The following is a 23956-nucleotide window of genomic DNA, read 5'->3' on the forward strand; positions in this document are numbered from 1 at the left end:
CAGCCTGAGGTGCCCACGCCCTGCACATCCGGTGCCCACCTGCCCCTGGTCCTGCGCTCGGTGGGCGTGGCCCCCTGGGAGCCGTTTCGTCCGCTCCCTGGCCTAATGGGGGTGTCATCGGCCAGCGCGGCCCCGTGGCCTGCGTGGGGCAGGCGCGTGGCCGAGGCGGGCAGTGGCTTTGTTGCTTTGTTGGTGGTTCCTGAACGCTGCCTTGGGGACAGGGACACAGAGCCTCCATCTCAGTGTGCAGATGGAAGGGTGGGCGGAGCCCGCCGTGTGGCCTGGGAGCCCAGAGCGGACACTGAGCCACCTTGGCTGGCGAGGGGCGGACGAGGGGCAGTCTGCGGGGGGCTTCCTGGAAGAGGCGACCCCTGAGGTCCCTCAGACCTGCAGGGTAGTAAGTGGTAGCTGGTGTCAGAGCCGAGACAACAGGGCTGGCCCCTAGAAAGCCTCGTGTGGCCAGGAATTACGACTTGTTCAGGGTCTCTGGGCAGAGTGGGACAGCGTCCCTGTCACCTCTGGGGGCGATTACGACCGAGAATAGTAGTTCTGAACGCGTTCTGACTCCCCGACGGTGTCTGCCCAGCAGAGCGGTGTCGGGGGTCCTCCAACATTGCTGCCGGCTCCTCTCTCTCCCCGGAACCCGCCCCGCGTGCTCCCGCACTGGCTCCCGACGGCCTGGTGTCCTCACGAGGCCGGGCCTGTCCTGCCTGCCAGGCCGGGGGCAGGCGTTTGCTAGAGCTCGCTTCGCGGGCATTTCCCCCGTGCCGCGGCAGTCGGCATGGCACTGTGTCGTGTGCTGCATCCTGAGTCCAGGCCCTCGGTGACGGTCTCTTCGCGTTCGGAGGAAGGGGGACGTTGCGACCAAGCCTGCGTGGGGACCCGGGCCACAGCTGGGGCGCGTCGCTGCCGAGCACGGGCCGAGCCGCGCGTGCTCCCCGGCCTGGCTTCTGGCGGTCTGTTCCCGGTGCTGCGGCGCAGTAAGTGTAATTCGAAGAAGGCGAGGAGGAGCCATGGCTCTCGCCGGCTGCCCAGATTCCGATTTGTGCCACCCGTACTACCAGGTATGGGTGAGCGTGGACGTCTGCGTCTGGCAAGCGCCTCTGGTCGAGGGCCACAGCACCGATGTAGTTCATGACCTTGAGCCATTCCATGACTCGCGGGTCACCAGATGCTCAGCTGGTCCGCTGACTCATCCCGCAGAGCCGAGGAGCAGGCACGTTCCTCATGGTCCTCGCTCTGCCCTGGGAGAGCGCCTCGCCGTGTCCCCGAGTGACCGTGACACCCTTTCCCCAGATATTGTCACGGTGGCGCGAACGTGCCTGCGGTGAAGCAGGCACGGCGTTGTCACCTGCCGGCCCCAACGCCGCAGATGGCGGCTGTTGGGGTCGCCGAGCAGAGACGCGGCTTCCATGAGGCCAGGGCGTGGGCGGCCTCGTGGGCACGTGCCTTTTGTGTGCGGGGTCCCTCCCCTCGACCCCGAGAGGGCTGGGACGGGCTTCCCCGGGGGCGAGTCCATCTCCAGCCCCGCGGTCGCCCCCGCTTTTCTGCACGGGCTGCGGGGCGTCCTCGCCTTCGGGCGCAGAACTTAGTGCAGATGCACCGTACGCGGCGCGGGCTGCGTGCGCCGGAGCGGAGCCTGGGCTTCGGGCGTGGCACGCGGAGCGCGCTCTGTCCTTCGCCGCGGAACGGGGCGCACTGCTCCCCGTGCCCAGGAGCCCTCCGTCCGTTTTCCTCCCTGCGTCTGGGCGGCCTCTCGTTAGCTGCAGCGATCAGACTTCGCCCACGGCATCGTGGCTGTGGACGGACATTCCGTTCATTTACTTGGTGTCAGAGTGAAACACGCCTTTGGGAACAGGCTAAAGATGAGGGACCCTGTCCACTGTAATCGGTGAATTTGAGACAAAGCCAGAATTGGCATCAAGCCAGAAAAGAGGGCTAAAACTTTAGTGGACCTGCGACGTTTCTTGGTGACTCACAGGCCTGCACAGTGGGTGACCTCTGCTCCAGGCACTGCCCGCTGCTTCCTACGTGATTGGGTCCTCATTCCTAAAGAAGCCCCGTTGTCACGGCCCGGTGATTGATTGCAGCTCCGTGCTGCACCCAGGTGCCACAGACCCAGCCCTCTGTGGCTGGGCTTCGACCAGCTGTCTGGGCTGGGATCACCCCTCCCCCAGCCCGCGCCTCGCTCTTGGCGCCACCGGTCCCAAGGGGGTGGGCTCAGTGAACTAAAGGAAAGCCTTTCCCAGGGCAGTCGGTCTGAAAGCTCGTGTGATTGTGTCACTTTCAGCCAGGGACAGAGCAGACCTGGAGGGCAGGGTGACGGCAGTGGCTGTGTTTCTGCTTCCCCATCCCTCTCATGGCCATTCGGGTCCCCGCCGGTCCATCCACTGATGGCAGACGCGCCAGCGAAAGCCAACGGCTTCCGTGATGGACGCGTCAGCTGCCTGTCGGTGCCGCCCGCGTTGCCCAAGGCTGCTCTTCATCGGCCCGGGAGCCGGGGACGAATGGCGGGCATTCCCAGAGGTTCTCTGTCACCCCAAGGAAACTCTCAGTCATGCTGGTCAGTGGCTCTTAAAGACGCTGCCTTGTAAATACCCAGCAGCCGGACTTGGCCGCGTTTACCCTCTGTTCCTGGAAAACTAGATGACAGTTCCAGAATTTCTCAGAAAAGGGGATGATTTACAGTGATTTCCAGTCTTGAGCAATCTGCAGTTATGGCAATTAGATATATCTCCAAGTTTTTATAGAGAAGAATGTCTTCTTCAAATCTTCAACATACAAATGATTTTCTAATTCTAGCTGTTGCCTAATAGCTGTGGCTTGGATTGGGTACGGGGCCCAGTCGACGGGTTGCTGGTGTGGGAGTTTCGTGCACACAGAGGCCCCGGGATTGGGGTGTGCATTAGCTTGTCCCGCTGGCTGCCCTCACGGCAGAGGCAGCGGTCGACGTGGTGGGGGCAGGGGTGGGGGAGCCCCTTCGCCTTTAAGACGTGGCATGTCCCTCTGCAGTAGTGTGTGGTTCTGTGCCTTTGGGGGAGCTGCGTGACTTCCCTGACGTGACTTTCCTGCCTCTGAAACAGGGTTAACGGGGTCAGGGCGGTGTGGGGGCTGGAGGAGAGCTGGACAAGGCCCCGCCCCGCCAGGGGCCGGCCCCACGGAGGTGCCCAGTCCCCAGTCCCGGGCTGTTAGGGCTCATTCCCTGGATGTTGATTGAGCACAACCAGGTGCCAGACGCTTCAGTGCTAGGGAGGCAGCTTTGCAAAGCAGCCAAATTCCTGGGGCTCATGTGTCCTAGTGGGGGAGGCAGACGTGGGACAACTGGCGAGCTAAGATCCCGGGGAACCATGATGATGATTCCGAAGCAAATAAAACAGGGCAGCGGGAGAGAGCGGCCAGGGGGTCAGGGAGGCCTCCGGAGGGAGTGCCCGGAGCGGGGGAGGCGCCGGGCAGGACTGGGCAGGCTCTGTGCGGGCGGAGGAGGAAATGGCTGGCCTGCCCAGCCAGGGCGGAGTTAGGTTTTAGTCAACTAGGAATGAGGGCTCTTTGGGGTTTATAAATAGAGGCCTGCAGCCCGCTGTCGGCGTTTTAAAGTTCGAAAAGCTCCAAACTGTGTTTTTCCTGCTGTGTCAGGACAGCATCCGGCCCCCACCCCCCAGACCTGGCCCCCGCCCCCACTCCGGTTATCTCCGTGGAGCCCAGGATGGTCTCAGCCTGACCACACGTAGCCTCCAGGGTTTCGAGGAAGGGATTATACGAGCCTTTCATGAGAGCTGCGGTAAAGAAAAGCCACATTCATTATCCTTCAGAAAAATGCAAAAAGCAGAAGATAAAATGAGTCCAGGTAGAAACTTCTGAACAAAAGGTCGAGCCGCGCTTTAGGTGGGAAACGCTGGTGTGTGAATTCGGTGTAGGGTATGGAGGTGACTGCTGAACCTCCAAATATTTATTCCAGATATTTATGTTGACTTGGATAGTTTCTCTCCCGCCTGCTAAATTGGAAGCATATATGCTGACTTGAGCAGTTAGACATCTTAGGAACAGCCCTCGTGACCCTGCCCTCCGAGACCCGGCTTGGGGTGGAGATCAGCTAACAGCATTCCAGCAGAGTGCAGGCTTATCTCCCGCCCTCCCTGCTGGAGTGATTTCATGAATCCTGTCGGGGCCCCAGGCTTTCGCAAGATGCTTCTCTTGGCTCAGGTCCAGATCTGCATCCCTGAGCCTTGGGGCCGGGGCTCCGCACCCCTGGGGCCTGGGGCCAGGACTGGCAGGGTGGGACTGCTTGCTTCTGTGAATAAAGTTTTATTGGAACCCTGCCCGCTCATCCCTTCGCAGCTCACCCCAGGCCGCTTTGGGGGCCCCATCAGCCCAGTGGGGTGGCGTCTGGCCCTTGACAGGAACCGTGCGCTCACCCCTGTTTTAGAGCTCCGACCGCCTGTCAGTCTGCTGGGTGGACAGAGGCCCAGGTGGCCTCCTCGGGGTCGGGGCGGTGGGGACGGGCCCTAAGACGTGCCTTTGCTTGCTGACCACAGGCAGCTGTGGGTGTTCCGTGGGGTGCCCTGACATCTGGATCCCCCCTTCCTTTGGCAGAGTCTGCGGGAGTGGGGGATGACATCACCCCTCAAGGCAACTCGGGATTAGGCTCTGGAAGCGGACGCCATTCCCAAAGTCTGTCGCTGGTTTTCATTCTGCCCCCCCCCCCCCCCAGAGCGACTCTGTAGCTCTTGGTTTTGAATCTTGCAGGCCCATAACTTGGCAGAGGAACATTTTCATCGGATTACAGTTTCTTCAAAAAATGTGTGGACAGTAACTTCTACTTTTCATGGTTGTTCTCCTCGGGGTGGGGGAGGTGAAGAGCATTTGAAACGTCCCTTATTGGAATGAGGCTCTCCCAGCCGAGAGGGTGTTTACCTAAAAGGTTTTTTGCAAATCGTTTATGATCGTAATTCTGAATTTAGTAACCACCACCAGTTAATGGAGCTGTTTTGTGGGATAAAGCGGACGGTTTATAAAGAGGCTTCTCATCGGCGAGTCTAACAGGTTAACGCGATGCTAGTTAACGCACAGGGGCGTTTTGGTCTGTTTACTCCCCTTTTCACAAGCAGGGGGTCCCAAGGGACAGCTGGAGCCAGCAGTGGAAACGCGGGGCTCCACGCCCAGAGAGCTGCTTTCCTGCCACGTCGGCTTCCGCTGCGTCCACGCCGTTCGGCGGCCAGGCCCCCCGTCCGCGGGTGAGGGGGCCGCGATGGCGACGGAGCCGGGGGCCGCGCCGTGGCCTGGGCAGACGTGGCAGTGAGAAGGGTGGCCCTGTGCCCTGGGCTCCACGCCACGTGTGCAAGTGCGTGTGCTCTCTGCGCTCGTCAGTGCTGCATGCTGGGGCCGTGGAGCAGAGCCGAGTGACTGGAGGGGCTTGGGGAGGGGAGGGGAGGGGACACCTGGGACAAGCCGGCACTTGTGTCCCCGCCCCCGCCTGGCGCTCCGCCACAGGGTGGTGAGGACCAGGGCCCCCGGGGCGGCGTCCCTTCCCCGAGAGCCTGATATCCCGAGGGCCCTTGGTGCCCCGCGTCCGATCACCCCCTCAGGTCCACACCCCGTAAGCCAACGGAGTATCTGTGACCCAGTTCTTGACGGCGTTTTATGTCTGACGGGGGCCCCAGGTGCTGCGTGACGTCAGCACGTTAGCGACGTGGAGAGAGCGTCAGCCCCATCGGAAGCAGGGACGGACGGACGGATGGCGGGCGGGGGGCACGGCGCGCTGGTGGCCTCGGCTTCTCCTTGGCGAGAGCGTCGGTGTCCGCAGCGGCTCTCTCTCCTCGTGCTGTGGCGCCGCTGAGCCGCTGCCGGTGACCTCTGACCTCCAGGCCCTCCTTCCAGCGATGGCTGCCCCTTCTCCACTGTCCGGTCCGGTCTTCGTCACTAGATGTTGGCACCTGGCTCTGCATGTCACTCAGTGCGTCCCTGTCTCTGTGCGCTCTGCTCACACCTCGAGGGGGAGACCTTAAGCACCGGGGACTCGATGCTTCTCTGGGGTTCGGCCCGGAGGGGGGTCACAGGGGAGTCGGGGACACAGAAGTGCCGGGGGCCATGGCCGAGGGCCTGGCCGGAGAGCCAGCCCTTACGTCGTCCCAGGCTGATGTCATGCGGGGTCTCCCGCTGGCAGAAGTGGGGCTCCACACGAAGCCGAGAGGCCGGGAACAGAGCCGCGTCCTGGCCGCGTCCGTGTCCTTGCCCACGTGTCGCTGGGGGTGAGGCCGAGCCTCGCCGCAGCCGCCCAGGGCCCACTGCGCCTCCTGCGCCGGCTTCGGGAGCGTGGGAACTTTCCCTCTGCCTTTGCTGCGAGGTGGGAAGTGCGGCTCGGGCAGGTCTCGAAGTTCCGGGGGGGAGGGGGCGGGCGCCCCTCTGCGAGCATTCCCACGGGGGCGGCCGGGGGAGGCCGCTCCATCCTTTCCAAGTTGGTTCGTCTGAACTCTCTTAGAGTCCCTTTTCCTCTGTTAGCTACTATCATCGTCCTCATAAACGTCTGACCAGGGAGGCCACGGCCCAGGGCTCCTTTGCGGGGAGCGGCCTGAGGTCCGCCCTGCTTTGGGGGACTTGCTCCTGCCTGGGCTTGCAGCGCCCACCGCCGCGGGCCAGTGTGAGAGGGGCGGGGTCAGCTTCCCCTCTGGCCGGACTCGTTCAGGGCGAGGAAAGCTGAGAAGCAATCAGAAAAGATGTCGCTGAGCTTCCGTGATGCGGCCACGTGTGGCCTCGGGCTCCGCGGGGCCATCAGCCACTCAGAGGTGGCCCCTTCCCTGACCCTCAGCTCACACGGGGAGGGTCAGCGTCCTCCCCGGGCCACTGGGCTACTCACTGACGGAAATCGTGGCCCCGCTTCGCGAGCCGCCCACTGACGTGGGGCAGGCTCGGGAGACGAGCTGCCCGGCCTGGGCGGGGGCGCCGCGCTCCGGGAAAGCCACCGCGCTCCGGGAAAGCCACCGCGCTCCGGGAAAGCCACCGCGCTCCGGGAAAGCCACCGCACTCCGGGAAAGCCACCGCGCTCCAGGAAAGCCACCGCCGAGGCCGCGGGCTCCGGGCACGCGGTTCCTTCGCGGGGCGATGCCGCGCGCTGAGTTCGGCGGGGAAGCCGCGGTTACCTGCGTGCCCTTTGGGCTGCGCACTCGGGACAGACGACGTGTCCGCCGCGCACCGCGGATGTCAGCAGAGCTGTGTGAAGAGCATGAGGGGTGGGGGGGCTCGCTCGGCCCCTTGAGTCCCCAGCGCGGGCGTCTCTGCACCCCACGGGGCGCTTCGCCTCCCACGGATGCTCGTGACGTCGGGGAGAGAGGTGTTGCGGGGGGCCACCCCAGAGAAACCCGGAGGTGGGCTCCACGGGCAGTCAGAGCCTTTTTCGAGCCATCGTGTCCAGGCACAGTGAGTGGCCAGTGAAATCTGGTGTTCGGGGCACAGCAGCCGTGTCCCACCAACCACGGTGTCTCCCGTTTTGTGGAGAAGTTTCTGGAACACTAACGAGACCGGGTGCCCGAGCTTTCATGGGGCGGGAGGGGGCTGCTTTTCAGACCTGGGAACTGGCAAGAGGTCCTGACGATGCAGCTCCCACCAGGCTCTCTGCTGCTTGGGAGTCTGCAGGGTCGGTCAGCGGAGTGGCAGATCGGGCGGCTGCCTGTGGCTCCTGCGCGGCCATTCACTGTGAGGCCCTGGGCCGGTCCCCTGCTCCCCTTTTCCTCATCAGGAAGAATGGGGCTCCCAACAGCACCTGTTAAAAAAAGAACGTAAACGAGGTGGAGTCCTTGTGCCTGGTCCCCGGGCACTGACGCAGAAGCCCCGCTGTGTCGCATCCACTTTTAACAAAACCAGTGATCGTCTGCGTGGCTGAGGGGGCAGCATGCAGTCCTGACCACAGCCGAGGGGCCATATCTGCTTGAGACTTCTGGAGCGAGATGTGCACACCATTGGCAGAGCGGGCGTCAGGCCCATGGGGGCTTCGCCGCAGAAGGAAGGGCGAGGCCACCCCCTGTAGAACTGCAGGTGACAGTCTGCCATTCGTCACTAGGGCAGCAGTCTCGTGGTTTCATGGACTTTTCATTTCGATGTGTCCTACAGCGTTAACTGTATCTTGTGTGAAGTAACGAAATCCAGGTCAACTGTGTGTCACCCGTTGAGCTTCAGAAGGTCGGAAACTGGGATGTGACCCCAAAGTCCGGCCATCAGCTCTGTGTCCCCCCGACCCCCATCTCCCGGCAGACGCCATGCCGACTCTCACACTCCTGTCCATCGGCCCCAGCTGCCCCTGAAGCGCGTTGGCTTGGCTCTTGGACCGGGAGGCTGCCCACGCTGCTCGGCGGGCCTTCTCTGGTCACCCGAGAGTTACGATGGGCGGCGGGATGAGGTAGGTGACCGCTTTCGTCTGGGCTGTGGGAGAAAGCTCCAGGAGGTGGCAGCTTTGGGGCTAGGCCTTGAGGATGAGCGGAGGGCAGGACAGAGAACATTCTAGATGGTGAGGAATCCACGGGCTGTGAGCCGCGGGTTTGAGTCGAGGGAAACGGCCGGGAAGGTGGCCCCTGGACTCGTCCCCGGAAGCGAGTCACTTCAGGCGCGGGGCTCAGACACGGCCCACCCCCGCCGTCAGGCCTGGGGCTCTGCATCCCATAGCCAGTCTTCTAGGCGAAGTTGGCGTGCCGCTCCAGGCTGACCACACGTGACGCCTGCTGCCCTGCACAGGCCTTGTCCCCTGGCTATGAATTATTTTCCCTCCACATTGAGTTCTTCCAGCTGGATTAGTAACTAAATTAACAAGTGACAGGTTAACAGGAGAAAATGACCAAGTTAATACGTATGTACACACGGGGGCTCTGTAAGTAAATGGGGCTCAGGGACGCACGGGGCAGGTGTGTGCCCGCTGGAGTGGAGGGGAAGTGCTGGGCTGGGGACTTCGGCGGTCAGGAAGGTGAACTACGTGGAGGTGGGACAAACGTTTGGTGAGCTGGTGCCCCCGGGCCGTCCGTAACGACGGGACACAGAGGGGACTGCAACCAAAGGGGCCTCATGGGCTCCTTCCTGTTTGTCACGAGCAGTTCCTGTGCATCTGCAGTTGCCTGTGATGACATCCTGTCCCGGGCAGGCCCTCTGACTAAATTCTCTTAGGCTGTTAGAGGGATGATCAAAGGCTTTTTTTCAGTCGTTTGCTTCTTAAAAATAACTAACTTAACATGATCGACGTCCCAACAGCGCGTCTGCGGTGGCAAACTCCCTCCATTCAGGGCCTCCCGAGTCCAGACCCGGCTTGCGTTCCTATGTGTGATCTTTACAGCCCGGTTTCTTGGCAGCGGGACGGGGGACGCTAACCACCTGCCTCCACGGTCCGGGCACTGGGCGGGGGTGTGCTTGCTGGGAGCTTTCAGGGGCCAAGAGGAGCCAGCAGGGTTGGTGCCTCTGCCTGGGGCCTAAAGGAGCAAGGCCAGGGACACCCTGCAGCCCCCGGGGTGTGGCTTCTGCAGGAACAGCAGCGCGGAGCTGGAGAAGCAGCCCCTGGCCCCGCCTCTCCTGCCGGCCCTGCGGAGCCCTGTGGAGCCCTGCGGAGCGCAGGGCGTGAGAATTTGGTCGAGGCCGTCCCTGCCAGTCCCCACCTCAGAGGGCCGAGCGCAGGCCACCCCTGTGGGGAGCCCCCTCCCCGCTTTACGGGGCCTGTTTCGCCGGACGCCCGCTTCCGACTTTGGAAAGTATTTCTGGAGCCCCCTGGGTTCGGGGTCCAGCACTAAGTAGTGAAGTGACCCTCACAGCTTTAATTAAGGGGCCTCAGGGCCACCCCTCCCCCGGGCAGACAGCACGGTGCTCCAGGCTCTGTGAGAAGATGCCTTGGCTGCCCCTTCAGAGAGGGGGTCCTCGCCTCCTGTCCAACCCCGGCCTCCTTGCAGCGCTGGCCCAGGGCCTCGGCCAGGCCACCTGCCACGCTGACCCCGACCGGGGACAGGAGACCCCCAGATGCACAGTGGCCCCAAGAGGGGACCGAGCCAGCGCAGCAACAAGCCTCGACTCTCGTCCCTGCTTCTTTCTGCCCGGCCTCTGGCGGAGCGCACGGTCGCCCCGGAGAGGGGACCCGGGTTCGCGCCGGCCTCCCAGCCTCCCCGAGTGCTCCCCGCGCTCCGTGCCTCGGCGGCGAACCTCTCGCCGCCACCTCTGTGTCTTGGCTCGATTTTACACACGCCCCATTTTTCATGCTGTTACATCGTTCTTGGCTTCTCAAGACAACAAAATTCTTGTCTGAAGCTTCTAAAAAGTGCGTTTCTTTCTCGACCTGGGAGTTTTACGTACGAACAAGTGAGCCCGTTGTCGAGATCTGTTCTCTCTGCTGTCGCTCGTCACGCGAACCTGTCAGATCTGAAACGGTCCTTTGGTATAGGGTTGACGGATAAAGTATAGGGTGCCCAGTCGAATTTAGATAAACCACAAAAACAAATTTAGATAAACCACAAAAATCTTTTTAGGACAAGTCACTATTTGGGATATACTTACACCAAAAAAAAAAAAAGTTATTAGTTTATCTGAAATTCAAGTTTCACTGGTCATCCTATATTTTTATTTGCTAAATGTGGCAGTGCTGTTTGGACAAGGATGCCTTAAATTAGGTTTGAAAGTTGCTTGTCTTCTAAATAGAGGTCTCCAGGGGGGTCTGGTTTGCTTGTCGCCGATGACAGGCGTGCTCAGGGCAGGCGTTAGGGACTGGGTGACGAGGTCAGACCTGCGTGTGCCCAGGGAACACCCAGGGCGCTTGTTCATTCACAGGGTCCGGCCCATCCCCAGAGAGGCCGCGAGCTGGGCGTCGGGGGCTGGGCGCCTTCCCCCTTGGAAACGTGGGGTAGACGGCTTCTTGGCTTATCCTGTTTCAGGGTCTGTGTGATCTGATTCCGATCAGATGATCCAGTATCAGCGTTCGTATTGGTAATGGGTAGTAATTACTCATGCATTTATAAGTCACTATTCCAGATGAGAAGTTTTAATAACTTATGCAAACTTTGAAACTGTTCTAAAGTTTACTTGGAGGCAATGACTGAGGACTGGTGTCTGTTGATGATAAACACGTTGGCGAGTTACGAGGATGGAAGACGCCTGGGCCCAGGAATGAATGAGCAGACGTGCGGGACCCGTGAGCAGGCAGATGAGGAACAGACATGTTTGGCGTATGGTAAGGTGACCTTCCATGTGGCTTCACGCACCAGGCCGCGGGAAGACCGGGGAAACTGGTCGGCCCCTGGGGGTGGGACATGTCAACCTGTCGCCTCCTTCCTTCCTGCCCACCGAGGTCAGTGTCGATGGGTGACAGACTGCCACGTCCAGGCGGACTCGAAATCAGAGTACAGCATATGCGAGTGGTGTCTGCCTGCCTGATCGAGGGTGAAGGCAGTGAGCAAGCTTAAAATTATGACCCAAAAAGAAAACTTCAATGAACTTGGCTATAGTGACTAAACTTCTGAGAATCAAAAATACAATCGAAGCTAAAGACAAACAAAGTGGGAAAGTCTTTGCTACAAATATGACCAGACTTCGTCTCTGCTACATGAGGAGGTCCCCCGGGGATCGGGGAGCACTTGGGGGCGCTCACCAAGTCAGGCCCCGCTGGTGCACACACCCTCCCCGCGGTCCCAAGGGGCTCCCGGACCCATCCCCCCGACGGCCAGTTGGCCCCGCACGTCCAGGTAAGCCGCCCCAGTCTTCGGCGCTCAGGGGGCAGCTGTGGCGCCCTCACAGACGGTGCCAACGGAAAGCCCACATGCCCCTCGGCACCCGTCCCCCGGCCTGGCAGACAGTAGTCCCCAACGGCAAAGGCACAGAGCTTATGAGCGGACGAAGCAGCGTCCAGCCCCAAGGCCTTCCTCAAGGTGGGCCGCTTGTGGGGACGGCAGGGTGAGGCCACTGCTTACCTCTGGGGTTGGCAGGAAGGAAATCCCAGAAAAATTTGTCCTGGCGCTGGCCGCCCCACGTGTTAGGTCGCGGGCAGCCCCTCCGTTTGGGGCGGAAGGGCAGACTGCACGGAGAGGGTGACAGCACACATCCCGACACAGATGCCCGTATGACCGCGGTCTCATGGCTCCGCTTCTGGGGGTCCTGGGCGAGTGAGCAAACGTGAGCGTGGCTTCACGCACCCGGGTCCCCAGCCGGGCAGCGCCCAGGCTGGAACCCGCAAATGACCGCGAGCAGCGCTAGGGCAGCTCAGCATCTGAAAAATACGGACCAGGGTCCTCATCTAACGTCTCGTGGTGTTAACTGGGGGGCCGTGAGGCACGAGGCCGTCTGCACCGCGTGGTCTCAGCGGCACCCAGTCCGTGGGTGTGAGGCTGCCCCCGTCTGCTCCGTGTTTGCAGAACCTTAAACGGGTCATTTTAAAGTTCGGGAAAGAGGGAAGCCGTTTCCTCAGGTGACAGAGAGTCACGTGAAAGAAACGGGGAGGGGCACAGGCGGCGGGGCCTCGGCGGGGCTCGTGGTGGCGTCCCTGCTGTCCCCGGCTCCGTCCCCGACACCGTCCCCGACACCGCCCCCGACTCCGTCCCCGACACCGTCCCCGACTCCGTCCCCGACACCGTCCCTCCTGTCCCCGACTCAAGTCCCCGACTCCGTCCCCGACACCGTCCCCGACTCGGAATCCCCGACTCAGTCCCCGACACCCGTCCCTCCCGCAACTCTGACTCTACCCGTCCCCGGCCCGTCCCCGACTCCATCCCGACTCTCGTCCCGACCGTCCCCACGACACCGCCGACTCCCGTCCCGGCCGTCCCGACTCCGTCCCGACTCCGTCCCCGACGCCGCCCCCCGACTCCGTCCCGACTCCGTCCCGACACGATCCCCGACTCCGATCCCCGACACGTCCCGACCACGCCCCGACTCCGGTCCGACCGCAGATCCCCAGGCTCCGTCGACTCCAGTCCCGAGCAGCCCCAGGCTCCATCCCGACTCAGATCCCGACATGCGTCCCCTCCTGTCCCCGACTCCGTCCCCGTGCAGATCCCTCCTGTCCACCTGACTCCGGTCCCGACTCGTCCCGACTCAAGTCCCCAACTTGCCGTCCCTCCCTGTCCCGACTCAGTCCCGACACCGTCCCGATCAAGTCCGAGCCGGTCCCGACCACCGCCCCTCCTGTCCCCGTCCTCCACGCCAGCCGCCTCCCCGTTCCTCGTCAGACACAGACGTTCCTCACGGCCCTGTGTTCACCAGCAGGGTCCTAATGGCAGAGACTGGGTCACACGCCCACTTCCTGGAGCGCCCCACAGCTAGAGTGCTTGGGGGGGCGGGGGGGGTGTTGGTTGCCGTGGAAACTTCAGAAAGATTAAAACATAATACATGTCATACAGTTGGTTATGATTCCGCTCTTAAATCGTGTGTACCCCCCATGTGATTCAAATATATCATATATACGCTCCATAAATAATTCAAACGCTGCACACACATCTACACGACGTGTGTGCGTTTTTTTCCTCCCTAAAAGCACAGACTGAAAACAGGACAACGTGCCTGGGTGAGAGTCGCGAGGTTCCTCCTAGTTTTTCTTTCTTCATACTTTATTTTAACGTCTAGATTTTCATGATCGGCACATCTATAGTGTTACGTCTGTGACTAAAAACAAAAAGAAGCCGTTTCTTTTTAAGTGAGTGGGAAGGAAGTGCCAGCGCCCCCTGCCCGTCCAGGGCTGGGCCTGGGTCCCCCAGATTTTCTGGAGGGAGGTGACAATGCAGCTGTGCCTTCCCGGGAAGCGAGCGGCGGCCTTCTGCCTTCCGGCGGACGGCCGTGAGTCTGCCTGGACCTCCTGCCCCATGCTCGCCACCAGGCCCGCGCCTGTCTGCCCACAGGCCATGGCCTCCCAGGAGCCGTCACCATCCGTCGGTCCATCCCCTCCTGCCATCTGGCAGCGAAGGCTCTGACGCTAGCCGGGGAGCATGTGGGCAATGGAGCACCTTGTCAAAATAACTGTGCTTTCCTCTTTTTGAGTTTCTTGGGCTGCCCCTCAGTGGCTGGGGTACCGCGGGGTGGACGTGATGTGCCCTGCCGTAGTGTCCTCGTCGGCATGATGAGGGTGAGCGCCGCTGCCCACACGCAGGCGGAGTGTCACCCGTAGCAGGTCCCTTTGCCCAGGCAGAGACGGGAGTTGCTGAAGGTAACTGTCCCGCACTTAAACGACGGGGGTCGGCGGAAGAAACGTCTAGACTGTAGAGTATTTTTACAAGTTTAGTTGAGCCAAACTGATGACAAATGCTGGGAAGCGAATTCCCAACGGGTCGAGAAAATGCCCCAGAGAATGGCAGTATCGCAGCTCGTTTTACACATTCAAGATCGAGGAGAGAAAGAGGCAAAGCGGGGGTCTCGATGGCGGCGGGTGGGGGGTGGGCGGGGAAAGCACAGTGGCCGAATCTCTGGGATGGGGTAGAGAGCAGAATGGAGGACCCTCACTCTTACGTGGACGCGGGCAGGGTAGCGAATGGTTAATGTTTACGGCACAGGGAGATGGCCGAGGGGGACAGATGATAGCAGGGCTCTGTGGCTCTGCTCTGCCGACGGGCCTGGAGAAGATTACTTTGACCTTTCAAAGGTATGTTATCTTAGATGCACAAAGACAACAGACAGGCTCACTTAAGGTAAAGACTGACCTTTGTCAAGGAAGCTACAGGCCCAGGACGTGACTGCCCGCCATGCCTGCCTTTAGCTAGGAATTTATCTGTTCAGCTCAACCTGCGTGGTCACTTTCGGTCTGTGAGTCTGTCGGGCCAGCAGCCGGCCTCCCCTGAGCTCGTTGGATTTAGTGTGCGGCCCCTTTTGTCATCCACACCGTGTGTTAGTCGTAGATTTTCCTCGCGTATCTCATGCTTTTGGTCGAGTTCTAAAAGCTTCCTAATTACGGAAGTAGTACCTGTGCATCGTGAACATTTCAGAGATTCTTAAATGTGTCAGAGAACAGTGGTGTCTCCACAACCCAAGCTCATCGCTGCTCATAGTTTGTCACAAGCTATTGTGTCCATGCTAAGAGGCCCGTTTTGGTGTCCCACGTTTCGATGTAGCTTTTATTGGCTTGATTGTAATGCCACGAAAATGTTTTTCTCGAGTTGTGGGCTCGGTGATAATATTGCTGTTACAACTTTTGCTTAAAATTCTCATCTTCCTCCTGGCGTGTAAAAAATGCCGCACAGCGCTCGCTGCCTTCGGAAGTGGCCAGTAATAAACCAGCCCCTGGACGTGTCTGTACCCGCGGCTGCCCGGGGCCCGAGGACCTGTAATTGTTACAGAAAGTGCATGTGCTCCATGGAATGCTAATTATTCATATTCGTTGCTTAAATCCTGCCCTTGACAGTCATTCTTCTCGAATTGCTCTTTAGGAAAGTGACTTTTCCTCTAACTGTCTCGCCAGGCAGGCTGTGCCTTTTCACGATCGACTTCTCTGTTACAGCGTATTTCAAATGACTGTCCTTTAAAAGTAAACAAAGCAAAGACGTGGAAAGCAAGTAGGGGAAGAGAAGAAACGCTGGGGGTGGCAGATGTGGGCAAGTGTGACACGCGCCTTCTGACCCGAGCCTTCTGCTCCTGTCCCCTCTAGGACCAGGCGGAGCAGACCTCTGCTCACAGCCCCGGAAACCTGGCATCATCCAGCCCCCCAGCCCGGTCCGACCAGCGTGCCAGTCACCAAGGTGAGCAGTCACGGAAACTGGGGTCCCAGCTTCAGCCTCGCGACCGTGCTAGGACGTCGCATTCTCAGAAATCGTTCTTGTCGCTAGTGTACGAAAGTTTTAGCCTTTTTCCCCTTAAAGGAAACCAGATTTAAACAGGAAAACAAATGCTTGGTTGGGGGATCTTCATATATTTCCTTTCAATGAACCGACTTGAGTGAGCAAAACTTAAAAATCGGTCTCATGTGAGTGACCCCACGACCCCACGTAAGGGCAGCTCGACACTGGGTCTGGAGGGCTCCTCCCTGTGACCTCCGTTCGGTCTCGGCGTGTCTGTGTTCACACTCAGCCCGGTGGTGTGTGTGTAACGCTCCGTGACTCTCTGCTTTTCTACAGTTCCTTCTTTTCCTTCTGGTTAATTTCTGATGGGGTCGTCCTCATGGGAAAGAAATAAAGGAGACCAGAGGGGTCAGGGGTCAGGAAATTAAGTCTCGCATTGAATGCAAGCTCTGCTGTGGGGCGACGAACCCGGAAGGGGAACTGGCCTCTGATCACCGGGCGGAACAGGGAAAAGTGCACGAGGCTGGTCGCTGGGAGTTTTGAAGAGTTTAAGTAGAAGAAACTGAAGGATTTGAACCGCTGGGAATGAGAATGATTAGATTTTTTTTCATTGCTTGAGGAGAAAAAGACTAAACTTTAGTGAAAATGAAAGCGGGAGTTGAGCGTGCAGTCAAGTTTTCTCGGGTACTAGAAAAAGTAGTTTGCTAAATGCAGTCAGGACTTTCTGCGTCAAGCATACTTTTGGGGTCACCTTTTAGAAAACTTTCAAATGAGACGATGCAAGGAAAAGAGCGTTGATTTGTGAGTATTGGCTCCGAAATGTAGGAAAACTGTAATTTATGACGTCTCGCTGCCTGCAGATGGTCTCGCTGAAATGAAAATAACCTACGTTTCGGTATTAACGTTCATATAAAAGGTACGTTAACGCCCTGATCAGAAAGTCAGAAAAAAGCTGCACTGTAAGAACTTTTTAAAGCTTCTCTCTCATACTGTGTCTTTAAGTTGTCCGTTCAAATATTGCACGGATGCCACAGCTACTCAGGTCGTGCCCTTAAGGGGACTCTGTGGCACAGAAGGAGCAACGGGCTTTGCAGCTAACCCCCTTTCCAGCTGAAGCCGGCGTCAGATGTGGCCCAGCACTGAAGCCGCCCGAAGGACCCCCCTGCCTTTACATTGAGCTCAGGTCCCCGGGCTCCACCTCCCCGGGGAGGGCACCCAGGACTTGGGGCGCCTTCTCTGCAGGCCTCAGAACCCCCCACACAGCGTACGAAGCAGGGCCCCCGAAGGGCGCGGCTGGCTCAGACGCGGGCAGACATTCCTACAGAGCAGGGGGCACGGCCGACGCCAGTGCCCACCGGGCTGTGGGGCCTCGGCAGCACTGATGGCACTTGGGTCCCCGGGAGTGGTGAGGGCCAAGGTCGGCGCACGTAGCCCGGAGCCGGGGTGGCGCCCCCCCTGCTGCTGAAAGGCCCTGGGAACAGCACATGTGAGCCCACGGCCAGGCAGCCGGGCACAGCTGTCGAGCTGGGGCTGACCCGCCAGCCTCGGCGTCCTACCTTCCACCCCCTCCGCCACACAGGGCCGGGCGGGAGGGAAAACAAAGCACGGCCAAGTGAGTCTGCAAACCTCGGCCCCCCCGCCTGGAACGCTCCGGGAGACGGATGACAGAAGAAAGTCTGTAAGAGACACCAAGCGACACGCAGCGGGAAGCAGCAAGGCAGGAACAGGTGGGCGTGAGGGCGGGCCCCTTGGAAATGTGGCGCATGAAATGTTTAGTTACCGGCATTTCAAGATTCGGTCTAAAGAGAATTAACGAGCTGCAGTCACCTCCCTCCAGCACAGAGAGACATGGAAAAACACGATCGGGCCACTGGACACGGACACGGAGACAGAGAGGCGAGGCAAGGAGATGGATGGGGGGCCCGGCGCGGGGCAGCGGCGGGAAGCGGCGGGAAGCTGGCCGAGCACCGGCCAGCACTGAAGAGACGGCCCCCGCACCTCGCTCCAAAACTAGAAGGAAAAAAAAAAACGAGGAGTGCTTCACATGTGAAAGCGTTTAGCACCGTTTCAGAAAACAAGACGGGAGAAAAATCTAAAGGGGAAAAACAGATTTTCCAACACAGGCACACCCACGGGACTGACAGCTGACTTGGGCACAGTAAATGCCAGGAGGTAATGCAGGATTTTCAAAGGGCCGAGGGAAACAACTGCCCGGCTAGAATTGTACACCAGCAGCTCCTGAAAGCAAAAGAAACAAACAAAAATGGTTTTGTTTTGTTTTTTTTCAGACAAAAATTCAGAAAGTCGGTAACTGGCAGTCCTCACGAGGAGAACGATTAGGATGTGCGCGTCGGGAGGGGATGCGGGTGCTGGGAAAGGCGAGGAGCAGGGGGCCACGGGGCGCGGAAAACGGGGCGCAGCGTCCTGCCTTCTGTTCCGCACAAACCGCTGAAGGAGGTTAAACTGCAACCAGGCGGACGCTGGGATGCACGTGCGCGCCCGCCCGGAGCGGGGCTTCGTCTGCCGAGTGGTTAAATCATCATAAGACCCCGGTGCGGAGAAGTAGAATGTAAAGTAACTTGAGGCGACACACACACACAAAACTCTACTTAGTTACGTATTTTAAAATATAAGGTGTAGCTAAAATACTGACTGTAATTACTAAAGGAATATGCATGGACTCTGTAGTTTCCAGCCTAGCAGGAAAAGAGAGAAGGGAATCTACATTTTATTAAAAAACAAAACAAACAAAAACCAGAAAGCAAAGAACAACACCAACGTCAAGAGCAGAAAAGGAAGAAGCATATGATCTGAGAAAAAGGAAGGGCCGGGCCCGGACCGAGGCGGTGGGAGCGGTTCGTGAGGGCGCCCCGAGCTGAAAGGCGCAGAGTCCGCCCCCAGCGCACACGCACTGGACTCTTTGCTAAAACCCGGGTGCTTTTAAAGAAGTTGACTATATGTAGAAAGCCGTGCTAAAATTTAAGCAATCTGTTTCATGCAAGCCACGGTCTTTGACCCAGAGTGATTAAATCAGAAGTCAGCGGGGGAAGGGCCAAACAAAAGCACATTTTTGAAAAAATTTTAAACGCGTGTGGAAACTTTAGCACACTCTCTGCCCCACTCGTGGGTTAGACAGGAACACACCGCGAAAGTATCGACTGCTTAGAAATGCAGGAAAAATGGACGTGCCGCCGGTCGATGGCCGTACAGTGCCGCCAAAATGGAAGTCGAGACTAAACGTCTAAGTTTCGAAAGAAAGGAAGATGGAAATTTAGAAGAATGAAAATTGAATAAGTCTAAGGAATGTGGAAGGACGTAATTACAGAAATTCAGATCAGAACTTATTAAAATGTCGAAGAAAGTATCAGTCGTCGGGAACGAAATCAAAAGCCAGTCTTTGGTAAAATCTACCCAAACCGCACACCTCGAGCACAGACACCCCGCACAAAGAGAGGCGCACAGAGAGACCCCAGAAGAGCACGTCGGAGAGTTAACACGACAAAGCAAGGGAACCGCGCGCGACTTCATGCCCATGATGTGAGAATGTGAGGGAGGCAGACGACGTATTGTAAAAATATGAAAACAAAATTGCGACACCCGGCGCCGGCGAGGACGTGGGGCACCAGCAACCCCGCTCGCCGCCGGGGAGACTGCAGCGCGGCGCGGCCACTTTGGAAGACACTCCGGTGGCTTCTCACAAAACTAAACACGCCCTTAACGTGCGACCCAGCAATGGCGCTCCTTGGCGTTGACCCGAAGGAGATGAAAACTTACGTCCTCACGAAAACCTGCACGTGGATGTGCACGGACGCTTTCTTCGTAATCGCCGAAACTCGGAAGCCACCAAGATGCCCTTCAGTAGGTGATGGACGAATAAACCGTGATCCGCCCGGACAATAAGATTCAGCGCTAAAAAGAAATGAGCTATCGAGCCATAAAGGCGTGGAGGCGTCCAAAATGCATATGAGTAAGTGGAAGAAGCCAGTCTGGAAAGGCCACACGCTATGATTCTAGCTGTACGGCGACATTCCGAAAAAGGCAGAAGTATGGACCTGGTTAAAAGATCAGCAGTGGCCAGGGGTGGGGTGGGATACGGATGATGAGGGGCGCGCAGAGGACCTTTAGGGCAGTGAAAATACCCTGCATGATATTGTGATGATGGACATATATCATTAGAAGTTTGTCCAGCCCCTTAGAATGTCCAATACCAAGAGCGAACCCTGGGGTCCACTATGGTCTTTGCGTGACTACGATGTGTCACTGTAGGTTCATCCTTAATGAAAGTGCCATCCTAGTGGGTGACATTGATGGTGGGGAGGCTGCGCCTGTGTGGGGACGGCGTACGTGGGAGACCTCTGTACCCCCTGAGTTTGTTGTAAGCTTTAAACTGATCTAAGAAAAATAAAGTCTTAAAAAAAAAATTAAAAAAAAAAAAAAACAGAGCCATTTGAAAGAAGAAATAACCTAGAGATTACCTAAGAAAACCAAGGCTGTTTCCTCTGTGTAATACGAATTAAACATTACATGACGATGGGAGTAGTGTAGAGAACACTCAAAAGTTTGTAGAGCATCCTGAAGAAATAAAAAAGAGTAGTTGAAGGAGAAAAACAAAACATGATTGCCTCTCAGAGGACTGAAGTCTTAATAAAGAAATATCTGGAAGAGTGGAGTCAGTTCAGTGCCGTCCCCTGAAAAATATCCAGGCGGTTTGCAGATGAGCATCACGGAACCTTCAAGGAACAAATAAGTTTTCTCTTTATGTAAACTGTTGGAGGGGCCGAGGCCGAGGACAGTCCCACCCCCCCACCCCCCGCGCCCGCTCTCTTTATAGTGTATGTGAGCTTTATAAGAGACAGTACAAGAAATCCAAATATAGGCCCATTTTACATATTAACATGTAACCAAAAAGTCTGTAAAACAGTAACAAATCCAATTTAGCAGTTTAGATAAAACATAAAACCAACAAGCGCTATGACCAAGTTGGGCTTATTATAACAATGCAAGGCCGCTTTACCGTTGCGAGACTGCGAACACATTTAACACGTTCAAAGATTAAAGGAAGAAAAATGACCATCTCTCCAGAGACGAAAAGAATATTTAATACAGTTCTCCACTTATATGATACAAAATGAACGATTACGAGAAAACTCTTAAAAAGCAGGACGGGAAAGAAACCCCTGTAACCTGTTGAAAGTGTCTCCGTCAGAACGGGCAGCATCCGTTGGTGGACCTCGGAAATCACACGAGAATGCCTGCTGTCACCAGTGGTCGTAGCCAGAGTGACAGAACAAGCAAACAAAGAGACGGAAGTGCAAACAGCGAAAGGGAGAAATGGAGTCTGTGCCCATCTGCAAACGACATTATTATTCAGCTAGAAAATCCACACGGATACACGGATAAGCTTTTAAAATGAGAACGAGTGGGTGCTTCAGGCTGGCAGATAGGACGTGAGAATGGCAGATAAAATTCACGGTTACCTGACACAACGATGCAAATCCCACTTATAATAATAAAAAAAAAATCATAAGGTCTCTGGGAGAGATTCACCTAGATTGCCTGACATTATAAGAGGTCGCCAAAGGACATAAAAAAGGCCTGTTCTGTGATCAGAAATCAGAAGACTTAAATGGTGGCGGCGTACAAAACGATCTTCAGCTTTAATGCAGGGAAAACCAGATTTCGGAGAGTTTTGGTGTGACTTGACAGATAGTCCCTAACTTTAAGACAGACACACGAAGCCCAGAACAGCCGAGACACATCGGAAGAGCGGGGAGTATGGACTGGGGGTGGCCCTTGCCCATGGCAAGCCTTGTGGTATAGGAGGCGAGTCAAGTACAAGGGCGTGTTGCTGATTCGCGGCCAAATCGACCAGAGGACCGGGGAGGACACCCCACGCCGAGCTCTGCACGGCCCGGAGGAGCCACACGGGAGCCGTGCCCGTTCCTGCGGGGCGGGGGTGGCGGGGTCCCCACCGTGCTCCGTCATCAATTTCAGGTCCACTAAATCACGGCAAGGAAAAAACAAAATGTTGTTTTTTAAAGAAAATTTTTTTGAACCACAGGAATTAATGAGTAGCGAGAATCTTTGCCCTCAGGCAAAGAATTTCCTAAGTGAGACTTAACATGATGAATGTGGCTACGTCACAGACACACATTTCTCTACAGACAGCATTCAACGTGCTCAAAGGCACACTTCAGCCTGAAAGAAAGATCTGCCGTGCGTAGAACGTGCAGGGGATTCGTAGGCTCGGTTTATTTTTTAAAATCCTATAAGTAAGAGAAACAATCAAAAGGGAAAACTGGCAGAAAGCTTGAGCAGGCAGTTCCCAGAAAAGAGGGGCCACCTTTGCATCTGGGGCTGGCCCCGCGCCGCGCCTGGAAAACGTGGAAACCGACTCGGCCGGAGCGGAGGAGGCCGATGAGGTCTGCAGCGCGGAGCAGGAAGCACAGCTCCCTTCTGCCGCGTCCACGTGCCACGCGTCCATCTTGCCTCTGGGCGGACCCTGAGCCTGCGTGTCTGCAGCGAGCAGGCTGGGGAGCCCTCCTCCCCGCCTCGCAGGCCCTTCCCAGATCGTCTCTGTGCCTGACCCAGAGCCGTCTCGGCCAGCGGCCTTGGGACACGGGACAGAGTTTGACAAAGATACAGTCTGCTCTTTCGTCCTTCGCTAATCTTCAGGGCATCATCAAACGCTCTGATTACAGGCCTTGGGTTTGCATGACGTGTCGGGCCTGGATTCGGCTGGTTCTTTGCAAGGGTCTTGATGTTTAGCATAAAAGATGGGCTGTGACTTTCCTTGACCCGTTCCTTCCCTCTGGCAAAGAGGATTTATTGCTCTGGTTTTTATTAGTTCGTTCCTAATGTAAGCAGCTTATTTTTGTGTGACAGTTGCTAAACGTGCCTCACGGAGTTCCTAGCAGCACACCGAAGGGAAGAGACGCATTTCCCTTTGGAAGAGCGTGGTTTTGTAAAAGCCGGAATTGCTCTCGACAGTTTTTTTTTCCAAAATATATATATTATGGTTAAAACATATATAACATATAAAATTAATCACTTTATGTTCTCGGTGTCGGGAGGTCATTATCACTATTTCAAAACCTTTCCTGTCACCCCGAACAGAAACTCTGCCCATGAAGCAGTGATCCCCCCCCAGCCCTTGGCAACCTCTGTTCTGCTCCGTCTCTGAATTTGCCGGTTCTGGTTAGTTACCTCATGTAAGTGGAATCATATAATATGTGTCTGGCTTATTTCACTCAGCGTAATGTTTTCAAGGTTCATCCCGGTTGTGGCACGTGTCAGAAGTTCGTGCCTTTTATGGCTGAATCATCCTCCGTTGCACGTATAGACCGCGTTTTGTTTACCCGTCCGTCCATCAGCGCGTGCTCGGGTCGCTTCCTCCTTTCACTACCATGAGCGACGCGGCAGAGGACACGGGGGCGAGGACACGGGGGCGGCCGCTTCCGCTTCCCTTCCTGCAGGTAGCCGGGCGTGGAACGGCTTAATAACATGGCCGTTCCGTTCAGCTTTTCCTGGACAGTATTTTTTGAGATGTCGCGAAGTTGTAGAGGGTCGTGATTTTTGAACAGGCGGTGTCTGGCGGTGACCACTGCCCACCACTGACGCTGAGCCGAGCAGCCACAGAGCACCGCGGAGCAGAGATGGGAGATGGCCCGGGACGCTGCAAGAGGCTCCAGGTCCACGCGGGAAGATCGATCACCTGTGTACCTGCCCGGGCACGTCAGCGTGACTGAACCCCGGGCGGTCAGCGCTCGTGAGCACCACGGAGCAGCATCCTCTGAGAGGTGTTCGGACGTCACCCGCGGTGCGCTGGCCGGGTGTGACACGGACTCCAGCACTGTGCCCTGAGCGTGCCCTGGGCCTGGCCTTCCGCAGCCCTGTCCGGCCTGTCACGGCCCTGTCCTGACTGGCTTCTCCTCTTGGTTTTCCTTAAGCCAGAAGTGTTGGTCCTTAGCGGACAGTTGTCATATGCCAACTTCCTTTCCAGTAACGGGGGGTGTGGGGCGGGGCCCGCTCGGAGGCCCAGGCGTGTCGTCGGGCGGTCCGCTCGCCAAGTGGGAAAGTCCAAGATCGGACGAGAACGTCAGGAGGAAGGTGGACTAGGTCGAGAGAAATGGTTTCGTGTTGGTGTTTGCCCTCAGGGAGGCATTCTGAACATCGCCAGGCGCCGTGGGCAGCCAGGCTTTGGGCCGCCATCTTCCTGTCCCTCGGCTCTCGTAGCGATGCCGTGTGACAGCGGA

General features: G+C 57.5%; 1 protein-coding gene across 6 annotated transcripts in view; it reads left to right on the forward strand.

Moving 5' to 3' along the window:
* Positions 1-23956, forward strand: part of GRB10 (growth factor receptor bound protein 10) — a 123254-nt gene that overhangs the window by 46409 nt on the left and 52889 nt on the right. For 4 of the 6 annotated variants that reach the window (XM_039862819.1, XM_039862820.1, XM_039862817.1 and 1 more), the window contains one exon: positions 15572-15662. The exons of 1 other annotated variant lie outside the window; for it this stretch is intronic. In XM_039862819.1, the coding sequence (XP_039718753.1) occupies positions 15572-15662 (91 nt within the window). Of the gene's footprint in view, positions 1-11035; positions 11180-15571; positions 15663-23956 lie in introns of those variants that run through there. One more of the 6 variants, XM_039862821.1, reaches the window with a different exon arrangement.

Source organism: Pteropus medius, unplaced genomic scaffold (genome assembly GCF_902729225.1).
Source record: "Pteropus medius unplaced genomic scaffold, Ma_sr-lr_union100, whole genome shotgun sequence".
Lineage (NCBI taxonomy): Eukaryota > Metazoa > Chordata > Mammalia > Chiroptera > Pteropodidae > Pteropus > Pteropus medius.